This window comes from Drosophila willistoni, unplaced genomic scaffold (assembly GCF_018902025.1).
Source record: "Drosophila willistoni isolate 14030-0811.24 unplaced genomic scaffold, UCI_dwil_1.1 Seg746, whole genome shotgun sequence".
Lineage (NCBI taxonomy): Eukaryota > Metazoa > Arthropoda > Insecta > Diptera > Drosophilidae > Drosophila > Drosophila willistoni.
Genome location: NW_025814650.1, coordinates 30,491 through 43,771, shown reverse-complemented (window position 1 = coordinate 43,771; position 13,281 = coordinate 30,491). Strand labels below are relative to the sequence as shown.

The 13,281-nt window shown below is 47.1% G+C and overlaps 1 protein-coding gene across 1 annotated transcript; it reads left to right on the top strand.

Moving 5' to 3' along the window:
- The first annotated feature begins 448 nt into the window (after positions 1-448).
- Positions 449-1,534, top strand: LOC124461927. The gene has a single exon (XM_047013333.1). It carries the CDS (start codon positions 449-451, stop codon positions 1,532-1,534), a length of 1,086 nt encoding a protein of 361 aa, XP_046869289.1.
- Positions 1,535-13,281: the final 11,747 nt, after the last annotated feature.

Here is a 13,281-nt window from a genome sequence, read left to right as displayed (position 1 = left end):
ACGGATTGCGTTTATCGATAGAGTCAGATGTAGTTGTAAGAATCGACAATACATAAGCATGTACACAACACACATATTTGTGCGCTGCTGCGACAGCGCTTTTTCTCGTTTGGTTAGTAATAAATGGCACTCAACTGATTCAGTAGTGAAGAAATACAAAGTGAAGTTATCCAACTTAATTTCAAGGTACAGTCCACTGCTAGACAAATCATAATTTGGTCATTCGAGCCGAATAAGGGAATCGGTTTTCGATCGAATAAAGTGCTTTTCGTTCGAATTTCTTGGATCTATTGGAAAGTTTGGAGGATTATTACTCTGGAATAGTTCTGTAAAATGGAAGAACTAAAGGATTGGTGGGTCGACGGAGCCGACTCAAGGCCAGCATAACAGAATTCTGGATTGGTCGGAACTAACCCAAACTACATCAACTACTGAGGTAGCCGCTCGGATGGATCAACTCCAGTCCGTGTGGAAGGAATTTAATGGAATCGGGGATTCCATAGCCCTTCTGGAAGATGTGGACGGCTATGTGGATCCAGAGATCGATCACGTGACCTACGAAGAGAAGTACTTGAAGGCATATTCTTTACTTCTGGGAAAAAAACGGCTAGTTCAACAACAAGCATCATTGTCTGGCGACGGCAATGGCGCCATGGGTCTGCACGCATATAACGACGACATCGTTCATTTGCTGCAACAACAACAACAACTCTTTGAACAGTTAGCTGCAAACCAGAGCAGTTCAAACTTGTCGATGCCCGCTCGCAATGAGGTGGCTGCTTCGGGTTCGACTTCGGGAAACGGCACGACGGCATTTGTGCATGCCGGCGAATTGCCAAAAATTCAAATAAAACGGTTCGCTGGACTCTACACAGAGTGGCCAGCTTTTCAAGATATCTATGAGAGCACGATACACAACAAAAGGGAGTTAACCAACACTCAAAAGTTTCATCATTTAAAAACACTGCTCGTCGATGATGCTGCCAACTTGGTGCGGCACCTGGCGATAACTGACACGGCTTACAACACTGCTTGGGAACGCTTAAAGGAAAGATACAATAGGCCACGCCATATTGTGAACTCATTTTTGGAGAAATTTATGGGTCTACCAACGACAAACAAAATTGATGTGTCCATCTTACGCAAGGTATCAGATGGCACAAATGAGATTGTTCGCGGTCTCGATGCGATCAATCATACAGGACGGGACTGCTGGATACAATATCTGGTATTGGAAAAGCTTGACGCTGATACACGGCGCAGGTGGATTGAGCGCAGCATGGGCAACGAGGCGCCCACACTGGAGGAATTCTTCAAGTTCTTAGATGATCGTTGTGAGGAATTAGAGCTCAGCAAACGGGAGATTGCGTTGGAGGCAAAATGCCGGCGCAAATCACACACACAAAACGGGTCACACATTCGATGGTTGCAGTTCAAGCTGGCAGCTGCACCAAATGTCAGGCGACGGATCATAAGTTGTATGGGCTTGCAGAAACGTCGTATGTTACATCAGGGAAAAGGCTTTATGTTATAATTGCCTGAAATCAGGGCATATGGTCAAAAACTGTCCATCATCATTCTCATGCAAATATTGTAAAGGTAAGCACCATTCTCTGATCCATGATCCAGGTAACTCAATGGCTTCAAGGAACTTGCAACAAGGAAAAAGGGAGAATCAGCGCAGTCCAAACGCTTCTCATCACGATTTGTCTACAACAAGTCTAGTGGCTCATAATGGGAGTGCACCCGCGACGGTTTATTCACAAAGCTCTGCGAATTGAAACAGGAAAGGTTTAAACAAAGCATTGCTACTGCAAGGTTATGTTCAAAGGTAAATGAGAACATTAATGTACAAAACGGAAATATATAGAACGATGCTACAAGCAATTGCACGTCGATCATCATTTGGTCAGGATCTTCGTTAGGTGACAAAAGGGAACAGCACCTTCAATAAAGTCAAGTATTAAAAATCATAACGTACACTCAGCGGAAAATCACATCAAAAAGGCAAACATACGATCGGATTGTGTTTAGGATTCAATGCTGACTCAACCAAAGCGTCCAATTGACGTTCTGGCGGTACATGTACAATCACAGGGAAAAAGTTGTACGACAATACGGGCAAACTCATTGCAATATCATGATTTTCGGATGGGTCATCAGCTCTATAACGATGCCCCAAGCTAACAACGCTTTCGCTTTGACATCATACATTGATGTTAACGCTTCGCTCCAGAGGTTTTGGGAGCTAGAGGTTCCACAACCAAATTGGAACCTGATGATGAGCAGGTGGAGAAACACTTTCTCGCTACGCACACTCGAGATGAAAAGGGGAAGTACATCGTGGAACTTCCATTCAGGTCACTAATCCTGAATTTGGGGATACTCTACAAAGAGCTCTTAATCGTTTCCAATCGGTGGAACGACGCCTACAACAAGATGCAAATCTAAGAGCAAAATATGTCAACTTTATGAGGGAATACTTCGATTTGGGACATATGCGCGAACTGCCACCAGATGAAGTCAATAATGCACAACGGTTTTATCTACCACATCACCCGGTTTTGGGTCGGAAGCTGAGAGTAGTTTTCGACGGATCATTTTGCGACACCAAAGGCAAATCACTAAACGATTATCTCTTTACAGGGCCTAGCATTCAACGCGATCTATTTGCTGTCTGCTTGCGCTTTCGGATGTATAAATTTGTATTCTCAGCCGACATAGTCAAGATGTTTCGGCAGATTTGGGTGAACGACAAACACCGCGACTTCCAGAGAATTGTCTGGAGAGAAAGGCCATCGGATCCAATCAAACACTTTCAACTATGCACCGTCACTTATGGCACCTCATGTGCACCATTCATGTGCTGTTAGGGTATTAGAGCAACTGGCTACTGATCATCAGAAGGAATTCCCGAATGCTGCAAAAATCTTACAAGAGGATTTTTATGTCGACGATGTGCTCACTGGGTCAAACAGTGAGGAGGAACTGATACAAAATCGAAAGGAACTTATTCAACTTATGTCCTGTGCTAATTTGGAGCTTGGGAATGGGTATCAAACACACCTCGCATACCAACAGAAGGAACTGATTCTACACAATCATCTCCAGTCAAGGTTCTTGGACTTTACTGGCAACCTGGTCTTGATACATTGTCTTATAATGTTGGTCTAAAAGGAAATGTCGATTGTACAAAACGACAAGTTTTATCGGATGTCTCGCGGATCTTCGATCCACTTGGGCTTCTGGCACCAATTGTGGTCCAATTCAAAATACTCTTTCAACAATTATGGCTTCTCGATTTGGGATGGGATGACAAACTCCCTAAGCAACTAGCGGATACTTGGCTCAAATGGCGAGCAGATTTGGATATGCTACAACACATTCAAATACCCCGGTTGGTTGTCAACGACACCGACAACATTGAATTGCATGGATTCTCCGATGCATCTACGAAGGCATACGCTGCTGTAGTGTACAGCAGAGTAATCAACAAGGATGGCTCGATTTCTACATCGATTATGGCTGCGAAGTCTAGGGTGGCTCCGCTAAAGCAGCAATCTCTGCCGCGCCTAGAGCTTTGCGCGGCACTTCTCCTAAGTCAACTCATACGTTCGATAAAGGCGGCACTTCGACATCAAAAGGTCACGGTTTTTGCATGGTGCGATTCCACAATCGTTCTCTATTGGCTATCTCGCATCTCACTAAAGACATTTGTTGGGAACCGAACTTCGGAAATTCTGGACACCATTCCAAGGCATTATTGGCGTCATGTGGACTCCAAATCAAATCCAGCTGATTGCGCATCCAGAGGTCTCATGGCTGCAGACCTAAAGGACTTTCAGTTATGGTGGAATGGCCCGTCATGGATACGTGATGCGGATCAGTTTATGGTAAGGTTAAACAACTCACAAGTCTGTTTGAATATTTCAGAAAAGAACATAGAAAAGGAAGTCAAAAGCAATTGTCTGACTGCATTAGTAGAGGCAGCTCCTGATCATCCACTTGATCATCTTGTTCAACGAGTATCTTCATGGTTGACGCTCGTTCACACGGTTGGCTATGTCCTTCGCTTTCTACGGTGCACGAAGGGTCCATTTGGGGACAAGGGCTCAAACTGTCTTACGTTTGAGGAAATCACCGCGGCACGCATTGTATGCTTGCGCCACGCGCAAACCTGCTTTCAGGATGACTATCAATTGCTACTCGCAAATAAACCATTGCGAAGTCGATCTCAGCTGGCTAAACTCTCGCCAATGATCGACAAGGACGGACTACTCAGGGTTGGAGGACGCTTGCACTACTCGCAATTGTCCACAGAGGCGAAACATCCAGTTTTGCTACCGAAATCTCATCGCATCACCAGCTGATACTTGAATACGAACACAGGGTCAACCTGCACCCTGGCGTCTCATCACTCTTTGTTATGGTACGTCAAACATTCTGGATATTTGACGCAAGGAACTTGATAAGGAAAGTCACACACGACTGTTTGGCTTGTTTTCGACATCGGCATCATACATCACAGCAAAGGATGGCTGATCTACCCAGCATTCGTGTCACTCAGGCACTTCCATTTGTAAACACTGGATGTGACTATGCTGGTCCAATCCTTCTTAAGGAAGGAAAGGGGCGCAAACCGCGCATTGGTAAGGGCTACATATGCCTATTTGTTTGTCTGGTCACATCGGCAATCCTTCTGGAACTTGTAACGGACTTGAGCACCGACTCATTCTTGGCCGCGCTAAGACGTTTCGTCTCTTTGCGTGGCAAGTTCAACAAAATCTATAGCGACAACGGAACGAATTTCATTAGAGCCAAACGCTCTCTTGATGAAATGCAGAAGCTGCTGGCATCTCAACCACACATCGAAAAGGTTAGGAATGCTCTGGCGAATGATGGCATTCAAGGGGTATTCATTCCACCACATGCTCCTCATTGGGGAGGAAAATGGGAATCTGCAGTCAGATGCGTAAAGCTGCATATTCGCGGAGTCATTGGGAAATCTACTCTCACCTACGAGCAGATGCGAACTCTACTTGCACAAGTCAGTGCGGTGGTCAACTCACGACCCTTGTGCTACAACTCGGACACAGATATCAATTATTTGTCGCCAGCACATTTCTTGTCGGCAGGCCTCTCACAACTATACCAGAGGCAGACTTAGGCCACATCCCCGTGGGCCGACTTGGGTACTGGCAAAGTATCCAATCTATGATGCAAGGTTTCTGGAAGCAATGGCACCAGGAGTATCTTACCACATTGCAACAGCGTCCAAAGTGGACCACTACAACACCAAATATAGCAGTGGGAGATGTGGTGCTTGTAAAGGAATCGAACACCCCACCAGCTCACTGGCATCTGGCGCTGGTTCTCGAAGCCTACCCAGGCAAGGATCAATTGGTTCGAGCGGTTAGACTCAAGACCTCTTCGGGAGAATTAACTCGACCAATCACCAAGGTTGCGGTATTGCCCCGTTCAGAAACTGTGTTTCAGGGCGGGCCGGGATGTTCAGGACGGATTGCGTTTATCGATAAGTCAGATGTAGTTGTAAGAATCGACACATACATAAGCATTGTACACACACACATATTTGTGCGCTGCTGCGACAGCGCTTTTTCTCTTTGGTTTAGTAATAAATTGGCACTCAACTGATTCAGTAGCGAAGAAATACAAAGTGAAGTTATCCAACTTAATTTCAAGGTACAGTCCACTGTTAGACCAAATCACTCCCATAGGAACGATCGGTCGAAAACAGTGACTTTTGTCAATAACTTCGTTGTTTTGACGCGATTGCTTTCAAATTAAATATTTGTTAGTTTAGTATATCTGTTAATGACTGTGCCGAATTTGATAAATATCGGGTTACTATATCACATAGCTCCCATAGGAACGATCGGTGGAAAACAGTGACTTTGATCAATATCTTCGTTATTTTCTATGCTAAGATTGTTGGCCATTCTTTCGCAAACATTAGCCTTTTTAGATAAAACGTTTTTCCACTTTGAAAAGGAAAGAGTTACCAAAAAACTTGCAAGGGTATACAAACTTTGACGCGGTCAAAGTTAGCCCCGTCCCTCTGGTTATTTTCTGAGCTATTAACATGATATTTAATATTGTGTAAGATTCCAATTATTTACAGAGTCTGTTAAATGCTCATGCATATACCGAAACCAGTATTGTAGTATCGATTGTTAGTGATAAGTATCGATTGTTAGTAATAAGTATCGATTGTTAGTACTAAGTATCGATTGTTAGTACTAAGTATCGATTGTTAGCGATAAGGCCTCGATAGGCGGCGAGACGGCGTCTCTCTTCTCTTCCGGCGACGCAACGAACAAGTTGTCTCTGCGCAGAAAACCAAGATTAAATCCGGAAAATACCAATTAATCATTATCTTTTTTACTCAATAATTAGGTGTTTACAACTCAGAAGTGGGATGACCACCTGAAAAGATAAATATTTCGGGACACGGCAGGCCACACGTTCCACATCTAGAACGGCCGCCTCCACGCCCACCGCTGCTGGTGCACCCACTGCTGTGACTACCGCTGCAGTACCGAGAGCCGCTGTGCCAACTGCCGACATACTCGCCCCTGCCGGTCCCGCCGCTGCTGGGCCAACTGCTGACATACTTGCCCCTGCCGGGCCCGCCGCTGCTGGGCCAACTGCCGCCACACTTGCTCCTGCTTGGCCCGCTGCTGCCGCATCCGCCCCTGCTGGGCCAACGGCTGCCATACTCGCCCATGTTGGGCCAACTGCTGCTATACGAGCCCCTGCTGGGCTAACTGATGCCACATTCGCCCCTGCTGGGCCGCCGCTGCCGCAACTGCCCCTGCTGGGCCAACGGCTGCCATACTCGCCCCTGCTGGGCCAACCGCTGCCATACTCGCCCATGTTGGGCCAACTGCTGACATATTCGCCCCTGCCGGGCCAACCGCTGACATGCTCGCCCCGCCGGGCCAACTGCTGCTATACGGCCCTGCTGGGCCCGCCGCTGCTGCATCCGCCCCTGCTGGGCCAACCGCTGTCACACTCGCCCCTGCCGGGCCCGCCGCTGCTGCGTCCGCCCCTGCTGGGCCAACCGCTGTCACACTCGCCCCTGCCGGGCCCGCCGCTGCTGCGTCCGCCCCTGCTGGGCCAACCGCTGCCACACTCGCCCCTGCCGGACCAACGGCTGACATGCTCACCCCTGCCGGGCCAACTGCTGCCGCATCGCCCTGCCGGGCCCGCCGCTGCTGCATCCGCCCCTGCTGGGCCAACCCCTGCTGCACCCACCGCTGCGGTGTCCGCCGCTTACAGGCCACCTCTGCAGACTGCCGCCGCTGCACCTGCTGCCGCCTCTGCACCCGCTGCCATTGCTGCCATTGCTGCTGCCGCATCCATTACGGTACCTGCCGCCGCTGCCACATCCACTGTACCTGCGGATGCTGTGCCCGCCGACTATATGTCTGCCATGCGGGTTGCGGCCTCGCTCGCCGCCCCCGTCACTGGTCCCGACGCGGACCCATGGGAAGAGATGCCCGCTTTAGTGCCCTCCGTACCGACTGCCGCGGCCGCCATCACACCGGCCACTTCCGCCTCCCCAGCCTGGATGAGCAACTGGTGACGCTGCAGAAACAACATGAGTTGCTACAGCTACAGCATCAAATCCTCAAACTGCAGCAGGGGATTGACGAATTCCAAGCACCGAGGCAGCAAGTCAGTGACGTGAGTGTCATTGAGAGCATGGTGGCTCGATTTTCAGCGGATAACGCATATGACGTGAAGAAATGGCTGAACGATCTGGAAGACGCATTTGGAATTCTGCAGTTGAACGACCGCCTACGTTTGATCGCTTGCCGTCGTATGCTGGAAGGTACGGCGGCGGTGCTGCTGCGCACGGTATCGGTGCACATCTACGAAGAATTGAAGGCAATCCTCTTGCGAGAATTTGGACGCTCGTGTAGCATCGAGGAAGTGTACCACGCTCTGCGTGGCCGGCGCATCAAGGCAGGCGAGTGATGTTTAAGATTCGCAATCGAGATGCAGGAGATTGCCATGAATGCTCCGATTCCGGAGAACGAGCTGGTCGACCTGATCATTGATGGATTGCGGGACAATTCTACTCGAGTCGGTATGCTGTACTCAGCTCGGACGGTGGGTGAACTGAAGCCCCTACTGGAACGCTACGAGCGCCTCCGTATGCAGGCCGCAGCCTCCAGACAAAGCAATAGCGTGAAGGCGCAGCCAACAACAACTGCCGTGGCGCCTGGAAACAAATCGTCAGGCACCGCCACGAGTGAGACCAGATGTTTCAACTGCTCAGGATGGGGGCATTACAAGAGTCAATGCCCGAAACCAATGAGACCTCCGAATTCATGTTTCAAGTGTGGCATAGTGGGCCTCATCTACAAAAACTGCCCGTCTCGAATTGGAAATGCCACCAATTTCATTGCTGCCGCCGCCGCTGATGAAGCAGGAGTTCGACTAGACCATTTACAACTGGTGAGTGTTGCTTTTGTTTGTGATGAAGTGCAAGATAGGAAATTTATAGATATGTTTTCTCTCCTTGATTCGGGCAGTCCAAAGAGTTTTATCCGTCAATCTGAAGTCCCCTCCAACTGCCGTCTTAGCCCCCGTACATTGAACTGCCGTGGCCTAGGAAATAGCCAACTTCTGTCCTTAGGCCAAGTCCAGTGTAGGGTTCGCCTCCGCAACACAGAGATAATACATACGTTTGAAGTCCTGACGAACCAAGCAACCGAACTGCCGATGATTATAGGTAGAGATCTTCTGTATAAAATTAATATTAGACTCTGTAAACTGAAAGAACTGAAATATGAAAAAGAATCGTTGATACTCATGAATATACCGACAGAATGTATAAATCCAAAACTTACTGCTGTTCTGAAGTCTTTTAAAATATTGAGGAAAGATCTAGCGGTACTACCGCACGACAGGAATGAGATTGTGTCTGCCAAAGTGTTGTTTGATTCTCCCCTTCTAGAAACTTCTGCTGTACCTTCGGAAACACTGAACGATGCACTTATGGCGATAAATGCCATTGAGCTCCCCGCTGTCAGTGAGTTAGACTTTGATATAGAGCCCACGTTATGGGAAGAGCAAACCGCAGCCCTTAAGTCTATTATTTCCACTTCGTATGTACAAGTTGATCCAGATTTGATCAAGCCCATGAACTATGAGATGAAAATAGAATTGACTAGCCAAACTCCGATTTTCTGCCGCCCCCGCCGTCTGTCGCACCACGAACGCAACGAAGTGCGTGAGATTTGTGACGATCTCTTGAAAGCGGGTATTATTCGCCACAGTAGTTCTCCTAACGCTGCCGCTATTGTCCCTGTCCGGAAAAAGGACAACACAATGAGGAAATGTGTAGATTACCGGCCGTTAAACAAAATAACAGTTCGAGATCATTTTCCGATTCCTCTGTTAGATGATTGCATTGAACATCTGGGTGGCAAATCATTCTTCACTATCTTGGACTTGAAGAACGGTTTCCACCATGTGAAAATGCACCCAGACTCAATCAAATATACTGCCTTTGTAACCCCTGATGGCCAGTTTGAATATGTACGCATGCCCTTCGGACTTTGTAATGGCCCTTCCGTGTTCGCTAGATTCGTTTATTTTGTCCTTAAGGAATTTATAAACCGAGGTCAATATATATGGACGACATTCTAGTCGCGTCGCATGACTTTGAAACCCACCTTGAGATTCTGAAGGAAATATTGTATGTGTTAAGAGTGGACGGGCTATGCCTGAAGCTGACTAAATGCCGTTTTGCGTATAGGGAACTAGAGTACTTGGGCTACTTAGCCAATTCCGCCGGTATCACGCCTAAACCAGCTCATATTCAGGCGATACGGTTTGCCCATTCCAAGGGATAGCAAGGAATTAGAGCGTTGCCTAGGCCTATTCTCATACTTCCGCCGATTTGTATCAGGTTTCGCTAAGATTGCGTGTCCGCAGTCCCGATTGTTAAGAAAAGATACCCCTTATGTCTTCTCCAAGGAATGCCTCGAAGCTTTCCGAACACTGAAGTTGAAATTGATCGAATCCCCCGTGTTATCTATTTACAACCCGAAGTCTGAAACAGAGTTCCACTGCGATGCTAGTTCAATTGGCTTCGGAGCAGTGCTCCTCCAGAAACAAACAGACGGTAAATTACACCCAGTGTCCTACTTCTCTAAGATGGCCTCCGCCGCTGAATCGAAACTACACAGTTATGAGCTAGAGACGTTAGCTATCGTGTATTCCTTAAAACGTTTTGAGACATACCTTAAGTTCATCCCGTTCAAAATCGTGACCGATTGTAATTCCCTTGCGCTGACACTGAAAAATGGTGGACATTCCGCCAAGATTGCTCGCTGGGCCCTGCTGTTAGAAAACTATAACTACACGATTGTACACCGCTCGGGGGTTGGTATGCCCCATGCTGATGCTCTAAGCAGAATAGAAACTGCCGCATACGTCGACGATATAAACCTCGACTTCCAACTGCAGTTAACCCAGAACCGGGACCCTGAGATTGTCAAACTCCGAGATGAGTTAGAGAAATATGAGATAGCGGATTTCGAACTGCGAGATGGAGTAGTGTACCGCCTGTCCTCGACGAGTGTACCCCAACATTATGTCCCTTCCGAAATGATAAATCATGTCATACGAGTAGTGCACGAGAAGCTTGGCCATATGGCCACGGAGAAATGTTGTACACAGATCAAGAAGCATTACTGGTTCCCGTGTATGAAGTCTTATGTTAACAATTACATTAAAAATTGCCTCAAGTGTATTTACTACTCCGCGTCCGCTTCGGACCACCATGTCACGCTAAATAGTATTCCGAAAGTGCCCCTTCCGTTTGATACCGTTCATATTGACCATTTGGGCCCCCTTCCGTCCATACGCTCTAAGAAAAAGTATCTTCTGGTTGTCATTGACGCTTTCACCAAATTTGCGAAGCTGTACCCTGCCGCCACGACTAATTCACGTGAAGTATGTCAGACATTAGAATCTCAGTATTTCGCAAATTACAGTAGACCCCGCCGAATCATCAGCGATCGAGGTACCTGCTTCACTTTCTTCGAGTTTGAAGAATTTCTGAAGGCCAATAATATAATTCATGTGCTGAATGCCACTGCGTCACCCCGGGCCAACGGCCAAGTCGAGCGGGTTAACCTTGTTTTGGGCCCCATGTTGGGTAAACTAACGGAACCTGTGGACCACGCAGATTGGGTCCAACAACTGCCGGCCGGTAGTTTTGAGGAGGGGAATTTCGTAGTCATTAAGAATGTGGATACTTCGGCAGGCACAAACAAAAAGCTTATCAGAGGGCTCCCAAATCACCCAACTACCCTATGATGGAATCCTAGAAGCCTCCAAATTAAAGCTATGGGTTGCCCCTGATCCCCCCCCCCCCCAACCCGTTGTTAACAATTGGAATCGAGGTCGATTCCTCGTCAGGAGGGCCGAGTTGTAAGATTCCAATTATTTACAGAGTCTGTTAAATGCTCATGCATATACCGAAACCAGTATTGTAGTATCGATTGTTAGTGATAGGTATCGATTGTTAGTAATAAGTATCGATTGTTAGTACTAAGTATAGATTGTTAGTACTAAGTATCGATTGTTAGCGATAAGGCCTCGATAGGCGGCGAGACGGCGTCTCTCTTCTCTTCCGGCGACGCAACGAACAAGTTGTCTCTGCGCAGAAAACCAAGATTAAATCCGGAAAATACCAATTAATCATTATCTTTTTTACTCAATAATTAGGTGTTTACAATTGTTAAGTTAATTACACATATAAAGGACTATGCAAAATTTGATCAAGATCGGGTGACTATATCATAGCTCCCATAGGAACGATCTTTCGAAAACAGTGACTTTTGTCAATAAATTCGTTACTTTTGACGCGATTGCTTTCAAATTAAACATTTGTTAGTATAATATATCTGTTAATGACTGTGCCAAATTTGATAAGGATCGGGTAGCTATATCATATAGCTCCCATAGGAACGATCAATGGAAAACAGTGACTTTGATCAATATCTTCGTTATTTCCTATGCTAAGATTGTAGGCCGTTCTTTCGCAAACTTTAGCCCTTTTAGCTTAAACGTTTTTTCACTTTGATGGCTATAGGTAAGGAAAAATTTACCAAAAAAGTTGCAAGGGTATACAAACTTTGACGCGGTCGAAGTTAGCCCCGGCCCTCTGGTTTTTTCTCTCTGTCGAAATTGGGGGGGGGGGGAAGGAGTCAGACTAGGCCAGAATGGTCAACCCTTTTCTTTGGCTGGTCAATTTGAATTCTCCCCACCATCTCCACCCCGTCTAAGGATATTAAAAACCAAAATCACTAAAAATGATTTTAATAAGTAAGTTATGAAGATTTTGCCTATAAATAAACAATCACACAATTTATGCCACACACAAACACACATGTGACGTCAACTTACAAGTGCGGCAGAGTATCGTGACTCCTTCTTAATGATTTTCCCCTTACGGTGGTTCCGCGACTCCTAAAAAAACTAAAGTATAAACAAATCGCTCCAATTTTGACGTACGAGGCTTACCACTATACGGATTCCCTATGCTCCAGCTGGTGGTCCCCATTACAGCTCTCGGGTGGGCCAACGGGCCAAATCAACTCCAGGAATAAAGGGGACTGGCGAGGGGGTAGCTGGCCACTTCTTTTTCCCGCCTCTCATAATTTCTATTTGTGTGGGTGAGAAAAATTTTGCCAATTTCTCCACTTTCATTCCACCGCGTTGCAGCAACAAATCTAAACAGCTGTGATCACAGTGTTGATCAGCGCCAAAAGCTCAGCCTGAGCCACCCTGGCAGGGGGCGCCACTTTGCAGCTTGAACCGCGAAAAAAAATGCGCCACTTTATTGTTTCCCGAAAATTTCAAATTTAATCGGTGCAAGATGCACAATGCCTAGAGGCGGCATTTGCTAAGCGGCCAAAAATTGTTCGGTCGCCGCCTGGCAAATTCAACCATTTGGAGGCGGAGACGGTGGCTTTACCCGGTAATAGCTCAGCAACGGCTGGAACACCGGCAATGGCTCCCAGCAGCCCGGAGACAACCACCTCGCCAAAAGTTATCTCAAATGTGACGGAGTTAGACGAGTTGGGCTCGCTCATTTGGGAGATGGACACCATGTTCAACAAAGGAGATGATGGCAAAAAACCAGTACACCACATAAACCTCGGCACGAAGAATGCAATAGTGCGAATGAAAGAGCTGCACGAAACGCTATGCCATATAATGATAGGCAGCAAA

Bases quoted from the DNA above. Each gene is read 5' to 3' on its own strand.
- LOC124461927 (XM_047013333.1), top strand. From the start codon at position 449: ATGGATCAACTCCAGTCCGTGTGGAAGGAATTTAATGGAATCGGGGAT.